Source organism: Patella vulgata, chromosome 8, assembly GCF_932274485.2.
Source record: "Patella vulgata chromosome 8, xgPatVulg1.2, whole genome shotgun sequence".
NCBI lineage: Eukaryota > Metazoa > Mollusca > Gastropoda > Patellidae > Patella > Patella vulgata.
Window position 1 is genome coordinate 39760358 of NC_065886.2, and position 20079 is coordinate 39780436.

A 20079-nucleotide genomic window follows, 5' to 3' on the forward strand; every position below is an offset into this window, starting at 1 on the left:
GGTGAAGCAGTTATAAGCGATTCACCACGTGTTATTGTTTATATTTATCAAGCGCGGACGTGATGGAAAGCATGACGTCTCCTGGATACGTTGTTCAGCGCGTGCTAGAATTCAAAATTGCAATATCGCCAATGTGCGTTCTCATTTTTGAATCGGTTTATTTATGCGAAGTTTATTAGTGAATTTGGTGGTATATATTATTTAGTCATGTGTAGGAACATACTTAATAACCAGGGGTATATTTTTCCTTCTATTTTCGATGTCCGGTTAAAACTATTAACGTTATTAATGAATAGGGTAGCCTAGGTCTATTCTGTTTGATCGCAGTCAAACGTGCTGTCGTTTTTGGTCGTTGCTTGGTTATATTTTTGGTTGTTGGAGACAAATTTCATGATACCAGTTTTATTCATGATATTGAAAATTAAAGGACCAAGTGTGTGTTTTACAGATTGTGGGCCTTCAAAAATATTCACAAAACAAAGCTTTATCAAAATCACCAAGAAAATGGCGGACAATTTTTACGGCTAGGACTAGCCTAGTCATACAGTTGTAGGCCTAGTCATCCATAGCCTATCTCCAAAAAGCTGTCGGACTCAGAAGAGAGTATTTACAACTTTTCTTGGGTGTAACTGAAAACTAAATGAAATGGGGGGGGGGGATACCCTACAAAACTACAGAAAAGTTAGAGTTCATAATAAAACTGGACCTGACCCCAAAACCTTTCCATTCTTCGAGATCGATGAATTATTAGGCCTAAAGTAGATGACTAGGCCTAGCCTATAGGCCTAGTATTTGGGAGATAAGCCTAATAAATAGTAGGCTAAGCTATACAGCCTCGTGTTATCAGTGCATCAGAATTAACAGTGGAAAACACAAGCCTGTCTGAAGAAACCGACGACGACATACAAATCATCACTAAAGATGAGGAAGTCAAGAATCTGATTCTCTCATTTCGAGAAAAAGAACAAATTCTAAACCGGATCGAGTGGATCGACAAGCAAAAATGCTAAAATTATTGGATGGAAGACGCTGAAGCTGCTAGAGTAGAAAGGCAGATAATGTTCGGCTTAGAAGAAATTAGGAAACAGAATGTCATCTTTTTTAAAGAACAGAAAAAAACCCCAAAGATAGACATTATATTTTAAAACAAATAGACTCTAGATCTACTCGAAAAATGTTAATATGCAACTCAATGCAGTACGAATAGTGGATATATCTCCCAAAAAATAAATGAATTGTGTTCATTATTTCCATTATCGTACCTTAATTTATTGTTATTTTATATCTTAAGAATTCTTCTCAAGGGACGACTTTAAAACATTTTTTATGTTCACATCTTGAATTATTATCTTTCCATTATCGTAATACCTGAGTATTTGTTATTTTATATCTTAAGAATTCTTCTCAAGGCGACAAGGGAAGACTTTAAAACATTTTTTATGTTCACATCGTGAATTATGTATATCTTTCCATATCTGAACTAGCGAGTGTTAGTTATTTTGTAATTATTTAAATTTGAATAAGTTAAATTTTTCTAGTATTTGTTTTAGTATTAATTAACTTAGCTGAGATGCTGTGAAACTTTTCAACAGCCCAGGTGACTTATTGTTTTCCTATCTTGTATTCTAGAGTGTGGCATGAAATGAAATTAAATGAATAAATAAATGCAAAATAGACACTTAAAAGTATGAATTTGACAACGTGTATGCAGGTCTCGGTGTGTCATCCCATCCAACCGACAAAACACTGTTCCATGTCAAGCCCTCCGTGCTACACCAAGGGAAACCACGCTGGGAAATCCAGTTAAACTTAAAGATGCATTATGTAAGAGCTAAACCTGCCTACAGGTTTTTAAACTGTGATAACGTCGCTCAGAATAAAGTAATTTGAATGAAGTTTTCAATATATTAATTTTCAATTATCTATTTTTGAACTATTATAGCAAGAACGGTCAGATTTTTATCTAAGTTTTACATAGCGCATCTTTAATTAGCGTGTCTTTTGTTGACGACAGATGTTACATTGACGTGGGAACCGTTATTATATCACCCTCTTCCACTTCGTGTCTCCCATCTTGAAGCAGATCATCAAGATCCTATCATGTCTGGGGGTTGGATGGCTAGTGAATGGTTAGCACGTGCGCGCTGTATCATAGTCTGTCATTGAGTCAACTGGCGTGGTTGACAAGGTCCAACCTCCGGTTTCCTCCCACTGCTAAAGACCCCTATACGCGCAAGCGAACTATGGAAATAAAATTGAACCATATGTTAGTCCCGAAATGACCTAGTTTGTGTCGTGTGGACGTTAAACCCCATTTCTCCCCCCCCCCATCCTGTCTCTAAACACATGTTGTGTATTAAAAAACCGCTTGTTATACATGTATCTATATACTTAAGTTTTCTAAAACAGCCTTTAAGAATCCCAAAAGCATTTTTAATAGCTACTCTTGTAACGCTATGTTTGTAATTATGCTCCTTCGCTGATCTAGTAATTTCCATAATCCTTGTAGGGGACCATCAAATAATCATTTAATTCATATGCAGAATCCCCACCGATGTGTGTAGTGTTAGGGAATATGACATTCCTCTGTGCTGGATCTTCCGCGGCTTCACAAACTGAGGAATTTTTAAAGACACGGAAGGCATGTGTAGATCCAGGCCAATCTACCAATACATATTTGTATTTGTGGTCACAGACGGCACATTAATTGGGTGTTTGTGGGGGGTTTTATTGGGGTTTTTTTTTGGGGGGGGGGGCGTCGTTTAATGTAGGTCTCTGGACTGTCGACGGGAGTTTTGATTGAAATATGGGTCCCATCAACTGCACCAAGCACATTAGGGAATCTGTTTTTTTCTTGAAAACCATCGTCTTTATCTTAATGCGATGACCAAGTTTCTCCATCAGATATTGCTCAAGAATAACAACAGCCAGAAAGCCTGAAACTATAAACAGATTGTGCCATACAGCCTCTATCTCATTAACTGATTGGAAATATATTTTTGACTCGAAAACATTAAATTCTTTAAAACCAAATGGGGAGCCGTAATGGTTCAGTGTATAAGGCACAGGCTCGCTAGCCTGGAGGACCCGGGTTCCATCCAGTATAGTTTGGGAGCAGAACAGTAGGACGTTAAAACCCACTTCATTTCATTTCATTTGTACTGTGATTTGCCTACGTGGCTCTTGTCAATTATGCTGGACGGGGGGCAAGGACAGTGTCTAGTCGTTGGGTGTGACGAAAAACCGATTTATACTTTTTAATGTCTATTTTGGATTTATATCATAAAATGGAAAAATCGGAACAGTCCCTGAGGAAGATTTAAAGAATTTAAAAAGAAATTTTTTTGAACAAAACACAATTCGCGTTAAACTTTACGGTACGCGTAACCGGCGATTGGGGTCTGTCCGAGTGGCACTTTATTTTAGATCTGCATTCTCATTTTTGCATACTGTTTTACATAAAATTTTGTTTCATGTGTTGTCGGGGTGGGTGATAGTAAACTCAATGACCGTCGTTGGCGCCCAAAATCCTAGCAAGGTTCTCAGTAACAGAAGAGATTGGTTTACCGACAACGTTGAAAACAGTGGCTTCATATAGCCTACTCCGAAAAGGTCTGCAGCTCGAATTAGAATTTCAAAAGATGAACGGAATATTCGGAAACGGGCTTGGAACTCGTCAAGTCCGTAACTCGGTTGGCCTGCAGTCACCGAGCAGCAGGTTTTTACACTGGGGACCTCTATTTGTTTTATGTTTTCATTTAATAATAAATTTGTTAAATATGACTGTACGGCTTTGTGGTCAATCTGTTTTACAGACCTAATGCGACATCCGTCTTTTATCTCTGTCCAAGATGACTGACCTTTAAAAGGTCAGATCGCTGTAGTTCTAAGGGTGACGTCACACCACAATGTTTACCAACAAAGCAAGATGGCATTGATAACGCCAAAAAAGATTACTTCTGTGGCTTGTTTTTGTTGTTTTAAAACAAACACGAGCAGGTCAATCAGATTAGACGGTAAAAAATGTACTTCTGAAAGAATTCAGAGTAAACAAACAAAAAAACGTCAAATTGATGGTCACACGTGCGTTGTTTACATCGAACGTAGTAATATGAACTGGTACGGGCAGAATTATATCGTTTTACCCATTTTACGCCTCCGCGTACTATTTTCTGTACCTATTTACGCTAATTATGGAATATTTTTTTATCAAGATATACTTCAAACACCTTTATTTATTTTTCTAGTACTAAAAAAAAATGTTTCAGAATTTAATTTGTCGAAAGAAAAAAGTTAATATTTTGTAGTCATTAAGTCGCATCGATGTCATCCTTATCAGTGATTGTAGCGGCCAAGCGAATATTCACTGCGGATCAGTGTGCTTTGTGGTATCTAGCTACGAGAACGTAGCTAAAAACGTTGAGATATACTGATGTGTTTGTTTTTAGCTACGATTGGCAGCCTTCAGTTTGACGTGGCAAACTCATTTAGTACACGCCCTTTTTACCATATCCTGAGGTCTGCAATTTATTATCAGGTCCAAAATTGCCTTTTTGATTGGCTGTTATAAAAGCCTAATTTAGCCCCGCCTTCAAAATGACATATTATACGGTCAATATGCTGTTTAAAAAGATGGCGGTCTTAGTAACGGCTTAACGCCTCGATTTTAAATACGACAATTTGTATCCGTTTCAGGTAGGATTATATGCTTAATTGTAGTTGGGTGTTGTAGAAATATTATAAATAACAATAATCAATCGTTGTTTTGGTTAAAACTATTGTCAATTTTGTTTAAAAATGCCGGGTGTGAATCGGTCCCGGAGCTGCAACGTTATAGGTCATGGCCTCAGTTCTTAACTCGAAACACGGAGGGTTGAGAGATTAAGGTTTGTTATCTATGTGGTATCCTACGTTGTTGTGGCTGACGACGATTATTTGGGGGTGTCCTCCAGAACAGAATATAGAAAAATAAATATTTTTAACATTTTTTCTTAATTTATTAAGCCATCTTACGAGGCAAATCATCGCGTTTAGTTGGGTGTTGTAGAAATATTATAAATAACAATAATCAATCGTTGTTTTGGTTAAAACTATTGTCAATTTTGTTTAAAAATGCCGGGTGTGAATCGGTCCCGGAGCTGCAACGTTATAGGTCATGGCCTCAGTTCTTAACTCGAAACACGGAGGGTTGAGAGATTAAGGTTTGTTATCTATGTGGTATCCTACGTTGTTGTGGCTGACGACGATTATTTGGGGGTGTCCTCCAGAACAGAATATAGAAAAATAAATATTTTTAACATTTTTTCTTAATTTATTAAGCCATCTTACGAGGCAAATCATCGCGTTTACGAGAACCGATTCGAATACCAACTCGAGGCCTACGTCATGTACAAACCGAAATAGTTAATCGAAACCGATTTGTTTTCTCGTAAAATGGGGCTTAGATTTGAATCTTCGAGTTAAATCATGAATTTAATGTAAATTTATGTTTTGTCATGCTCACGAATAGACAGACGTTTTCCTGATTAGTTTCGGGTCACCCATTATTTTAACCCGTGGTCTTCTTGTTCGATTAATTTAATGAAATCCGCCCATGGACTATAATCGAGTTATTATAGTTAATAAGTTATACAACTCTTCTATCATCCTAATTCAACGCGATTTATTCAACCACGCTCTAGGCCTAGCTCACCAGAATTTATAATTAATTTTATTGGGTAGATAAATATATTACTTTTAAAACAGAGGTTATAAAATACAACTCAATTCATGAATTTTAGTTATTTGAAGGTATTTACAAGAACGTATTGTTCACCGAAAAGGGAGGTAACTGCGTTAGGTGTGGGCGTGGCCAGCATTCTGAAATATTTGGAAAACCCCAGGTACGTCACAGAGATTATCCCGCGAAATGTACACGGCCATTGTTACGTTTGAGTTGAAGTAAAAAAGCGGTTTTGATTAATATTGTCAACAAAATGAGTCTATGGGTTGATAAACATCGACCATCTCTGCTACATAAACTAGATTATCACAAACAACAAGCTGCCAATCTCAAGAAACTGGTAATTACTGTCGGATCCATTTACTTGTTTAACCAGATATATTTCCGTTTGACTTATTTCTAAGTTTCCCTCATTATTTATAGCACACTGTGTATATGCACGTCTTCATTAGGCTAATCGGAGCAGATCATTAGGACGTTAAAGCCCATTTCATTTCAATAAATTTACTACACGACGAGCTTGATCTACTGCAAAAATGAGCACTTTCATATGGGTTTGGCAACCCCCCCCCCCCCCCCCCCAGACTGGGCCAGCGTCCTTACTGCGCCGGCGTCCTTACTGCGATCGTACGGCGAACAGAAAATGCACAAGGTCGCCAGCAAACGTGAACACAATGCGAGAAAATGCCCCCAAAAATTACAAACTTGAATAAGTCGCCTTCTCACAGCTTTCCAGGTCAGATCGCAGAACCTTGGCATTTGTTTTGAACATGCTCAATACAATTGCCGTGACTCATTATCTGCGCTCTACTGAGACCATTTCCTGTCGCTGCAGCAGTGCAGTGAGGACGCCACTCCGGTCTGGCGGGGTATTAGGAAACGTCGTTATAAAAGATACATTCCCGGGTACAAACTGGGTGAATTGATGATATATTTGGACTAAAAACATATTCAGACTAATTAATTTATCATAATTTTGCTTCAAATCCTTCTCAAAACATTGCTATTTTCGGGAATACCCTGGCTATAAAAAAATTGATCAAAAGAAGTCAAGTGTACCGAGACGAAGTAGGAGGTGAATTCATTGCGTACACAATAAGATGTTGTCTTTAATCGCTGACTATTTATTACAAATATCAAAGCCAAATTAAATTCTCGGATTATCCACCGCCCACATCTCTTTCCGTGAATTTAATCTCAGAAAGGTTTGTACGTCTAATTCTTTATAAAGTTTATCAACATGTACATCAAAAGCTCAATCTCTGCGTGCCACCTTCGACGTCACACGTGCAGACACTCCTAATCGTCGGGCTGTCGATTAGGGATACCCTTACATTTTTGTCCTGTATGCACTCTATGAATGTTTTTCAGGGAATCCAGTATTTTTCTAGTAAGATTGGATATTTCTACTTTCCATATATACCAAAATTGCCATACTTTTATTGGAAATAACCAACCGATAAATACTTTCTGTGAACGTAGCTTTAAATAAGAGTGAAGTAGTAATGTATACCTAACCTTGTGTTGTGTTTTGTTATGAACACTTTCAGAGTTTTTGTCTATATTTGAGTTATTTATGGTCGCTATATATAGCCACAAAGTTATCTGATTACCTTGAAATTTACGCCTGGAGGTCGGGTGTTCGATCCCTGCATTGCCCGAGAAAGTTCATTCAGATTTTTCAGCGTGGTTTCCGCCTTACAAGGAAAGCTGTCTAGTTGTTCGGATGGGACGAAAAACAGAGGTCCTGTGGACACATTGGCGTGCACGTAAAATATCCCTTGACAGTTGGAATTCGATATAAGAGTAGGTCGTAGTGCCGCTGTCCGGTCAAAATTTCCCTCATAGCACACTGTATGGCGTATGCCCGTCTTCATTAGCCCAGTTCGGAGCAAAACAGTAGGACGTTTAACTTCATTTCATTTCATTTCTTTGATTCTTATCTAACTCTCGTGGGTTATGTGCCTTGAATTGAAATCTAGAGAAATCTTACGTCATACTCATTTACATTGTCACATTGTGTTTATGTTGGGACTAGAAATTGTAACTATAACCATTGATTGGTTCATGGGCTGTTCCCCTGATCAGTGACTGCAGTGGTCGGCTGGTACGTAGGGCATGGGCATATTGACTAGAGTAGAATGTCCCCGGATTTGTATTTTCAAGCCTGGTTTCTCAGCAATTTGTCAATGGTCACAATGGTGTCACATGACAAGGACACTTAGATAAGAAACCTCCTCTGTGACCTAGTTTAGCTCTGAACGTAGGTCTCATTACACAGGACGAGTGTAATGATACCTACATTCAGAGCTGAACTACTCTCGACCTAGTGTCTCAAGATAAGAGATGGTACTATATAGTTCTTTCTGGCAAAGTATGATGCGGATCAGATAGTATACTATTCAAAAAAAGTAGGGGATATTTGATTTTTAAGTGTTATTAAAGTCACCTAATGAAACTGACGAAGAAACAAATGACAAAATGAAATGAAGTTCACATTCATCGATTTATTCCAAATGATCGTTAGACTAAGTAAGGCACAGACTGACCATTATAAGGGTAAAATGATACCCGGGGTCAAACAGCAAAGTTACCACAGCATCACAACCAAGTCAGTAACGGGTAAATCCTCCTCTGTTTGCCAAACAAGCATTGATCCGACGTGGCATACTCCTAATGAGACGTCTACGGTCATTTTGGTCCAGATTGTCCCATTCCTGTTGCAACGCAGCAGCAAGTTCTTGGACATTGGCAGGACGTTGTTGACGTTGACGTAACCTCTGTCCGAGCATGTCTGGGGGAGAGGTCGGGACTCAGTGCTGGCCAAGGTAATGTGGTGATGTTCTGTTGTTGGAGGTAACCTGTAACGATCCTGGCCCTGTGACATCTTGCGTTGTCATCCTGGAAGATGAAACGGCGGCCATGATGTCGTGCGAACAGCACAACATGGACTGCCAAGATGTTGTCCCGGTAGTACTGGCCTGTAACACGCCCTGCAACAACATGTAAAGCCGTTCTTCCAGCAACAGTGATGCCTCCCCACACCATAACAGAACCACCCCCAAATCGATCATGTCTGATGACGTTAACGTCTTGGAAGCGCTCGTTTCGACGACGCCACACCCTCCTACGTCTGTCCAAAAAATCAACAGTGAACCTTGACTCATCTGAAAACATCACATTGCTCCAGCGTCGATTATCCCAGTGTTGACGATCCCTACACCAACGAAGTCTTGCCTGAATGTGATGATCTCTCAAACAAGGGATCACGCGAGGACGTCAGGCGCGAAGGTGACCCCTATGCAGTCGATTCCGAATCGTCTGGCCACTCACTCTCACACCAGTGTCTGTTTGAAGACGAGCGCTGATCTGATTTGCTGTGATGACACGATTTCTCAAGGCCAAGGTACGGATAAATCGATCCTGGGCTTGAGTTGTTGCCCTTGGTCGACCTGAGCGTGGTCTGTCCTGTACAGATTGTGTATCACGGTATCTGGACCATAGCCTGCTTATGACAGACTGAGAAACATTCATCGTCCGCGCCACAACCGCCTGTGTTGTGCCGATCTGTAGCATGCCAAGGGCACGTAACCTTTCATTTTGGGTAAGCCGACGCATATCAAAATTTGTTTTCTGGTCACTAAAACAATTAAACTGATGTTTCCACCCTGGAATTCAATGCCACAATGACTGTAACATTCAAAGTCAGAGTCATGCAAATCTTGGGTTGGACCCCCATGATGATCCCAAGCATCACCTGCATTCCATGCGGTAGCTATTGGTGCGTTTGGGCGTCACATGTAACTGGAAATGTTTCTTCTGTTAGGTTTTATAGTGACTTTTTTCGTAGTCATTTGCATATTTTAGTATTATGCCCCCAAAATCAAATATCCCCTACTTTTTTTGAATAGTATACTTAAATAAGCAAAACTGTCAATTTTTTCTCCAAACAACGATTGATTAATGTTATTCATTAAATTTCTGCCATGTCCAACAACAATTATGAATACTCCTACCTGACACGGTTTGAATCGAAGCGATAATAACTGGCTTTTCCCGACATTTTAAAACGGAATAGGTTTGTTGTCTTTACGTCATGAAGGCGGGGTTAAATATATTTCGCACACAACAGTCAATTAAAATACGCATGAACAACAGAACACTTAGGAGTCGCACATGATTAAATTAATGCACCTTAAAGTAGCTAAGTTTCTAACTCCATATCATCCAAAATCTTCGACATTGAAAACACGAATTATTTGTCAATTTAAATCAACATTGATGTTGTGATTTTACAGGGAAAAGATGGGTTTCTGATATCCAATATTCAAGACAAAATAAACATTTCACCATTGGTACACGAATCGTGTACCATTATGTGTTTCAGCGCCATTTGGAACAAGGGACTCAAAGAACAGGGCTAGACATATTCCACAAGTCATGTCAACAAACGGTGACGTCATATTCTTATCTGGAGAGCATGCACAATAAATACTATCGGTATAGAGTGGAATAACCAGACGCTAGAGATTGCCTTTAGATTGAGACTTCTGGCGTATTTCGCCAAACATAACTGATTAGAAATTGCGGTAAAAACAGAATCGATTGAATGTAAATCAGTTTAGGTATATACATTCACATTACATTATTATATGCGTTGCGACCCATTTTTGTCAATTTCTAGATCCAAAATATTAGCGATTTAGCTCCTTTAATTATGAATGTCCATATCAATTATGATAAAAGCACCACTTGATTAACTTTACTGACAATATTTACAGATAAACAAATGTTGTTTCACTACATTGGGCTGGGTATGTTTAAGTAGTCCTATTAGTATAGAATTAACCTATTTTTAAGATTTTGCATAAAGAAATTAAGTTTTCCAGGTGAAACTAAAGGCATCCAATAGTAGCTAAAAACAATCACATCACAGTATATCTCAACGTTTTTAGCTACGTCCTAGTAGCTAAAGGACACTGGGCATTGCATAGGCTTTCGGATAGGATTTAAAAAAAACGAGGTCCACTCCACTCACATGCACTGGAATTTGAAGAAGAGTAAGCAAAAATATGCTGTCAGTAGTGTCAGGGCAAATTATCCCTGCCCCCTTTGCAGTGTTCACCTAAAAATTGACGTTAACGGTACTGGTACCTTTTTCCAGGATTGCATGATTGATAGAAATTTCAAACAATTAGACTTTTTTTTTTTACTTTCTAGGTCCAAAGTGGGGATCTGCCTCATCTGTTAGTGTATGGTCCATCTGGTGCCGGCAAGAAGACCAGAATAACGTGTTTACTACGAGAACTTTATGGAGCCGGTGCCGAGAAATTACGTATAGAACAAAGTCAGTTTACAACCCCTTCAAATAAAAAGATTGACATCTCAACTATAGCTAGTAATTATCACATTGAAGTTAATCCAAGGTATTCTAGTTTCATGCTTGTTTTTAATGAAATGAAACAGGTGTCCTGTGATCTGCACCAACTGAGCTAATGAAACGCCATACAGTGGTGGTATGAGGGAAATTTTGCCCGTATAGCAGCGCTATAGTCTGCTTTTATATCAAATTTCAATTACTAAAGGTTCTTTTACATGTACACCAATGTGTATATGGGACCTCAGCTTTTTGTTTCATCCAAACGACTATACTTTGTTCCTTGCCGACAGGGCTGCCGACAACCAGTATCGCAGCGCAATTTGCGATACATATTTTGTCCGTTGCTAATCAAAAATTAAAATCTAACGTTTTTGATTCGCAGTAACTGCGAATCATTAATATGCCTGTCATTTTGGATATTGACACAAAGATTTATCCACATTTCTCAACACTTTCAACGTGTATAAAATATCAAATAAATTTTATAAACAAAACGGAATTCTCCGTGTGACATTTTCTTCTCGAACTATCCAGACTCAATTCATGATACTATATAATACAGGGACATAACTCTATGAATCGGGACTATTAAACCGGAAATAGGGAATCCAGAGTACCACTCACGTTGCGAGACATGTCAATTTCGAGTAATTATATCAGTATTCAATTTGAAAAAAAATAAATTCAGTATATCCCCCACGTATTGTAAATAAAATATAAAAAATAAATACGTGTAAACGTATTGTAAAGTGAGAAATCAAAGTAAGAATTCCCGTAAACTATTATTGTTTATATCGTGTGCGTCTAGTTAATCGAGATTATTCGTAAAATACCGCGTGCTTCCGATTGAACAAAAATAATAACACACGATAAAAAGCAGACGAAATTGTTTTCTAACGAAGAAATAAGAAGCCACTGCCAAGAATTGGCTTCAGACATAAGGCCTAACAAAAGTCTACATTCATTCAGAAATGTTCACAGCTAGCTGTAGAAGTGCTAAAATTCTAAAAAAAAATCTTAAGAATGAAATCTAATCATTTGCTATCAATTAAAATTAAAATAATCTTGTTATTTAGGTGTTTTATGTTGATTTGAAACTGAAAAACTGCTAATCAATTTTTAAATTTGCTAATCAAATTTGGCAAAATTGGACTTTTTGATTAGCAGTGCTGCTAATCATCTGTGAAAAATTACCGACAGCCCTGCTTGCCGAACCCTCTGTCCTGCACCACTGACAAGGAAGAAACATGCCGGAAAATCTTGATAAACTTTCATTGTCGACACAAGAATCGAACAAGGGATCCCACAGTTAGCGAGCCAACGTCTTACTCACTGAGCCAATGTGGCTCCTAATTTGAATATGGTGGTCCATGAAGGCTTACCTGTACATTCAGTAAATTTAATCTACAGAACTGACCGACAATGAACAGATTTACTTTATAATGAGACACTGCATCTGATGACTGCCGTGGAGTTGACATATTTACATGATTTGGCTTTTTCATAAACACAATTATTTTGAAAATTACAAATAAATTCTGTTTTTTAAACATGTCAGGTAGTATGACGCCTGCTTCTTTGGCTTTCTCTGGCTTTTCCATTGTAAACAAAACATTAATTTGGTTACCTGAAACGCAAATCGAAAACTTGTGTTTCATATAGGTTAGTCTTGAACCATCTATGAATAAAGGCTATTTTGTTGTACATGTATGTATTGCATGATTTATATCTGGAGGTATGATTTATTAACTATGATTTAGATATGTTTTCAATTATGGACCAAACTACCACATTGGGTAATTATTAAAATGTTCTTTTCTTAATGGTAGTTAGTTCATGTAAGCTAGTACCATATTTGATGTTATAATTCACACAGACCTGTAAGGCCATTTTATTTGAAACACTTTCACACATGTTGTAACATTTAAGGCTGGTTTATTTGACACACACACAGTATGTAAGGCTGTTTCATTTAGTAATTCTTCCATAAAAGGTTTTATATTTATGACATTATCATTTACCATATTGATGTATTTTGATTAATTTTTTTCAGTGATGTTGGTAATAATGATAGAATTGTTATACAAGAATTAATCAAAAACCTGGCACAAGTCAATCAACTTGATTCATCTTCACAAAAAGAATTTAAAGGTGGGCATGAATTCTTATCTCTTTTAAAGTATTAAAGACAGCAAACCAGAAATTTTTTGAAGTCATAAATATTTCGTTATTATTTAATTAAGCATGTCAGAGTGTAAAAATACAGTAATGAAGAACAATTATTATTACTATATTTGTCAAAGAGATACAAAGATGACAGCGTTTATATTTTTATAACCCTTGGCAGTTGGAATTCTGCCTTACATTGCAAAAGAAGCCAAAGAAATGTGTGATACTCTCAAAATAACCTAAGTGGTGCTGACAGGATATTAAACCCAAATCCATTTATATGGTCATTTATATTTTGAACAGTTATAGACCTTATTATTCTTTATGTATAGTTGTGGTACTAACAGAAGTTGATAGATTAACTAAAGATGCTCAGCATGCACTACGTAGAACTATGGAGAAATATATGGCTACATGTCGACTGATATTGTGTTGTAATTCTACAAGTAAAGTTATACCTGCTATCAGAAGTAGATGTCTTGGGGTTCGTGTTGCCGCACCATCTGAGGATGAGGTAAAACAATATACATGTACATATATCTTCAAGTCTTGAATGGGGGTTGGGTGGGCGGATGGTTTAACACGTCACCATATTGGATTTTACAAAAAAAATGTTCAAATCAATATTCAGCCGCCATTTTCATTCCGATTTTCGAAAACATTTTTTTTATTTTGAACCTACTCCAAATGGCAACAATTCATATGGAGCCGATTTTTTAATTTCGATTTTGTTAATTACTTCCGGTTTCACCTTGAATTTTTAACTTTTGACCTTCCATCTGGTGACATAGCCGTTCAGTGACCCTTGACCTTTGCATATATGATGACCCTGACGTCGACTGACAACTTATATCAAAAAGTTTGGTCTTGAAGTATAACTTCCCGTTTTATTAAAAATTTAAAATGATAGGTTTTCCACTTTAATGGGTATTGGATGTTACTATACTCAATAGTTCATGGTGGAACTTTATTGTTGACATATCAAGGTGTGACCTGACTTGAACCCACGTACCGAAACACGTCAGTACTGCTTTTTTTTACGCAGTTCTAGTTTTTATAGATATTTAAATATCGCCGCACAGCAACAGTATAAAAACAGACTTAGGTAACATCTTTTGATCCAGCAGCTACACAGATTTACCAACTTATCCAGCCTCTGCTTCTGTTATAAGGGAGTATTGCAGTCCCCCCTCTCGTTTCCAATGTTATTTATTTCACTTCACGATATTTACAGATCTGCCAGATTCTTCAGAATGTTTGTAAGAAGGAGGGATGTAATTTACCAATAGAATTGGCCAAAAGAATCGCTGTCAAGAGTAATCGTAATTTAAGACGAGCTATTTTAATGTGCGAGGCCTGTAAAGTCCAACAGTAAGATATTACAATTTAATTATGTAAGGCCTGCAAAGTGTGCAGTCCTTAAAATTCCTAGAGTAGACATGAAGGCTTGTCTTTTCTGCTTAACAAAATTTTTCACTGTGTGGATGTTGTGTATTCTGGGGGTTTATTCACAAAAATTTAAACATACATTATGTAAGAGCTAATTCTGCCTATTGCCAGTCTTTTTTGTTGGCTTCAAATGTTATTTAAATGATTAGACATTTATTTACATAACAAGTCTATAATCTAGAACATCAGATGGATCTCTTGACCAATGACAGGACTAGATTTTTAATTTAATATATTTTAGTTGTATAAGATCCCTAAGACTTTCAATTGTTTATCACCTATTGTATGATGTTATTTCAGATATCAGTTCAACTCTGATTGTTTATCACCTATTGTATGATGTTATTTCAGATATCCGTTCAACTCTGATTGTTTATCACCTATTGTATGATGTTATTTCAGATATCCGTTCAACTCTGATTGTTTATCACCTATTGTATGATGTTATTTCAGATATCCATTCAGCGCTGATCAGAATATAAGTGAACCTGATTGGGAGATTTATTTACGAGAAACAGCCAATATGATTGTACAACAGCAATCACCTAAAAGGTAAGAGGACACACAGCATCTTGAATTATGTTGAAATAGGGCATCAATTTGATTCAGAACTCTGATTTATCAGTCTGGTTGAAAAGCCTACCTTTTGGTCTATTTACTTATTAACATTGCCTTAATCGGTGGATATAAAATTTTGAAAATAACACCTATGAGGGAAATTTTGCCCGGACAGCGGCACTATGACCTACTCTTATATCGAATTCCAACTGTCAAGAGATCTTTTACGTGCATGCCCATGTGTACACGGGACCTCGGTTTTTCATCCCATCCGAACGACTAGACGGCTGTTTTTGTCAGGCCCTCCGTCCTGCATCACTGACAATAGGGAACTTTCTCAGCAAATGCAGGGATCGAATCCCTGCTATTAGAAGCTGATCTAGCATCTGATACGTCTTTATCTATTGTTAGAGAGTACAGAAATTGAAAATGCAATATTGTCTTACTTAAAAATAAATATTTTGTTTTGCTGTACATATTATTGTCCTGGTGAATTGAAAAATTCAATTGCATTTAAAACATTAGTTAAATTTTAAATCATTGTAGGCCTTAGAGAGTGGAATCTGCAAATCTGACAAGGAATGTGTGTCCAGTCCTTCATATAGATGAAAAAAACAAGTTCAATTAGTGTGCAGGTTAAAGCGCGATTGACGGTTGGAAATCAAAGAAGAGTAGACAAAACCTGCGCTGTCCAGTCAAAATTCTCCTACCTTGCATTGCACATATAACTATAGCTTGTCTCAAATTAACAATTATGTTGACCAGGCATTAAACTCCATTGTATATTATATTTTATATAATTGCAGGTTATTAGAAGTACGAGCCAGATTATATGAGTTGTTGACACATTGTATACCTGCAGACGTTATTATCAAGGTTTGTTCTGTATTTTTATAATGATATAAAGGCATTTGTCTCAGATATTGTCAGGTACAAATTATCAGACAACCTATCATAATATATACATGCAATTATTTGTGTTGGTGACAGGGTGTCCAGGCTTGATGATGTAGTAATCTTTGGTCTTTGCATATTTGAGTTATCCCCCTTTTGTATTGATAGACATTTATGCTCCAGATAAAAAATTCTCCACAAAATATGCACATACAAATTTGAAAAGCACAAGATTACTAGTAAAACTGTTTTGAGATATGGAAGTGTTTTGACCATGAGAGAATGCGTAATTAATAACCCGTAGACTAATATTTGCTACATTATTCGTATTGTGATATTTGATATTTGACACATTATTTGTTCCCTTTGTCATGTGTGCGATATCAGGTAGAAGAATTTTGCCTTGACTCCTCATTGGGTTTATCTGTTATGGGGAACCACAGTGGCTCATCAGGAAAGACGTTGGTTCGCTAACCTGGAGGTCACATGTTGAGTCCCTGCATTGGTCGAAAAAGTTCATCAGGATTTTTCAGCGTGGTTCCCCCTGTCAGTGGTGCAGGACAGAGGGTCTGGCAAGGGACAGAGTATAGTCAGTTGGATGGGATGAAAAACCGAGGTCCTGTGTACACATTTACATACACGTAAAAATTCTTGGCAGTTGGAATTCGAGTAAGTTGTAGCACTGTCCAGGCAAAATTTCACCCCATAGCACACTGTATGGCATATACCCATCTTCATTAACCAAGCAGTATAGTAGGACGTTGAACCCACCATTTCATTTTATTTCCAAGTTTTTCATCCTATCTTTGTCAATCCCACTGGGACTACACCTGAACCATCCCAGGATTCTTCTCAAACCGCACCTTGATTTGATCCTCGGAGATTTTATTTATTTAATGTACCCAATTCACTGATTACTCGACTATCATTTCAAACATCCATCCTCACTTACATATAATGTCACTTTTACAATATTTTTAGGGATTGTTACAAGAGTTATTGGCCAACTGTGACGGACAATTAAAAACAGAGGTAGTGCAAGCGGCAGCTTATTATGATCATAGATTACAGATCGGACAGAAGGCCATATATCACCTGGAAGCTTTCGTTGCTAAATTCATGGCTATATATAAACAATTCTTGGATGAAGGAATGGCCGAATTCTTTTAAGGAACAAAGACATTAATTGAAACATCATTCCGAATTCAAGAAATTTTATATATAAATAATTCTTGGAAGAAGGAATGTCTGAGTTCTTTTGAAGGAACATTAATTGAAACATCATTTAGAAAGCAAGGAAAAGTTCAAGATAATCTTGTATTTTGAAGCAGCTTAAGATGATGCTTGTGGTGGACAAATTAATTGATGAATATTATCAGAGTCAGTGAACAGTAGATTACTAAAACAGGTTGACTAATTTTTGTGACGATAACCGAACCATTTATTGATAGTTAAAAACTGTAAACTGTACTGATGAACAGAATAAAGTTCAACTTATCCAATTTGCTGAATTTTCTTATAACCACTACCGTTTCTGGGTTTGAGACCAGCTTTATTCTTATTGGTATCCCACATCTATTTATTTATTTGTTGACGAGGGAAAAATACCAACTGTCATAGGTTCTTTTACATATATATGTGCATGAAGTATTAGATATTTCTTACCAGGCCTTCAGTCCCACACCATTGACAAGGGAAAACCACTCTAAAAAATATCCAGAGGAACTTCTTGTCCAACTCCAGGATCAAATCCTAGTAGTACCTGACCTTGGAGTAGAATTCCGTAAAAATGTGCCCTCTATAAGTATACTGAAGACAGTCAATTAATGGGTTTTGAAATGTATGCAAACCATGCAGGCAGGTCATGAGAAACAAACAATTAATTAACCACGGCCTAAATAACTGACACACCTATTACTAGATAATGACATCATTGATTACTCTCACATCATTTAATCACCCTTGATTGTTATATTATTTTTAAAAAATATGTATTAAAATCAGTGAAATTGGTAACAACCTTAGCATTAATTTCTCATTTTCGTGTACATGTAATCATTTATTTTATCAATCCCCAATCATTAATTCTAATTCGTTACATGCTAATACATACACAAACTGATTGTTTAATATCTAAGAAAGCATAACTAAGATGTCATTGGCTAGATGATCGCAAGCCTTGCTTACATTCAATCGAATTAAAAGTGGCACATCAAACAAATTTACCCAATTCTTGTAGGTGTCTTAGGCTTGTTATCGTCTTCATAACTCTGTAAATGTACATTGAAAGTAAAACATTTTTGGACTGATATTCCATTTAGAGAATCAACCTCTAATTTACCCAATTATTATAGGTAGCACAGGCTTGTTCTTGTCTCCAGAGGATGCTGAATGCTAGGAAATTTTCAATTCATCATAACTCTGTACAGATCCAAATCGAACCATTAATGGACTGATATTCGCATTAGAGATTCAACCTCCACAATAGTAAACAAGACATGTTTAATGGTTTTTATTCCATCTTCATAAAAAACAAAACAAATAAAACAATATTTAACAACAAATAACAGTAAACAAGGGTTCATCGGTACACCAATATTCATCATGTCTTCTTTACAATTAGATTATTGCAATTACAATTAGGTTATTGCAATTAATGTTCCCAATCAAGAATAAGAATTTTTGTCAAAAAATTACCGGATGTTTTGATTTTAAGTGCATTTTCATTATAACCAGGGGTGTTTGGGTGGCCGAATGGTTTTATCTTAAAGCTAAAAAAAAATCCATACACACAAGCGAATTATTGAAATAAAATTGAACCATGTGTTAGTCCTAAAATGACCTAGTTTTTTTTTAATACATGAATATTATGGTTGTACAAAACAACTTATATTCAATAATACATTAGGACATTAAACCCAATTTCATTTCCATTTATTTATATATTACATGAATATTATGGTTGTACAAAATCAAAACAACTTATATTCAAATAATACATTAGGACATTAAACCCAATTTCATATCCATTTATTTAATAATATCATTTATATATTACATGAATATTATGGTTGTACAAAATCACTTATAATAAATAAAATATATTTAATAATATAACTTGCAACCAGGCCTGGAAATAACTAAATATCCAGCTCTATTAATGCTGTTGTACTCACTTATATTAAATATAGCATTAAAGATGCATTATGCAAGAACATCTGGCCATTTCAGGTCTTTCTTTAGGCTTTAAATGTTATATACAATATTAGACATTTGCTAACATGACAAAACGATAATCAACTTGCAATGCCATCGGATGCTTAAACATACATTATGCAAGAGCTAAATCTGTCTATTGCAGGTCTTTCTTTAGGCCTGAAATGTTATATAAATTATTAATTAGACATTAATTAACTTATCCAGACCATAATCAACTCTAGATGGCATCGCAAGCCTGCGATTTTAAGTGTATTCTGAGCCGATTTACTGCATAACTTTCCTTCTTCATTAAACGATTAAATGGATAATCGAGACTATGGTGTTTATCGTACTGACTTTAGTAATGATGACCGAGGCTAGGCAGACATTTCATTCGCTTAGTTTTTGGTTCATAGTGGATCAATTTGAAATTTTCAGCAAATTGCCTTTACGTTATCTTGTTTTTAACTATTATAGTGAGAACTGCCAACTCGTTATCGAATCTCCCATAATGTATCTTTAAGATTTTGAATGGATTTAAACACGATTGGCGGTAAATGACTTTGTTTACTTTTGTAACAACAGTAGCAATGACAATCGAGACTCAGCTATTCACCCAAACAGCCCAAACATCACTCAGAATGAAGTAATTTGACAGAAATTATCAAGATATTCCCTTTTCATTATCAATTTCGTAACTATTATTATA

The 20079-nt window shown here is 36.5% G+C and overlaps 1 protein-coding gene across 1 annotated transcript; it reads left to right on the forward strand.

The window, feature by feature from the left end:
* Positions 1–5889: 5889 nt before the first annotated feature.
* On the forward strand, positions 5890–17674 carry LOC126830035 (replication factor C subunit 3). Its single transcript, XM_050560252.1, has 8 exons — positions 5890–6062; positions 10943–11148; positions 13156–13253; positions 13604–13785; positions 14506–14642; positions 15174–15272; positions 16085–16154; positions 17154–17674. Exons 1-8 carry the CDS (start codon positions 5976–5978, stop codon positions 17340–17342), a joined length of 1068 nt encoding a protein of 355 aa, XP_050416209.1. The 5' UTR covers positions 5890–5975; the 3' UTR covers positions 17343–17674.
* Positions 17675–20079: the final 2405 nt, after the last annotated feature.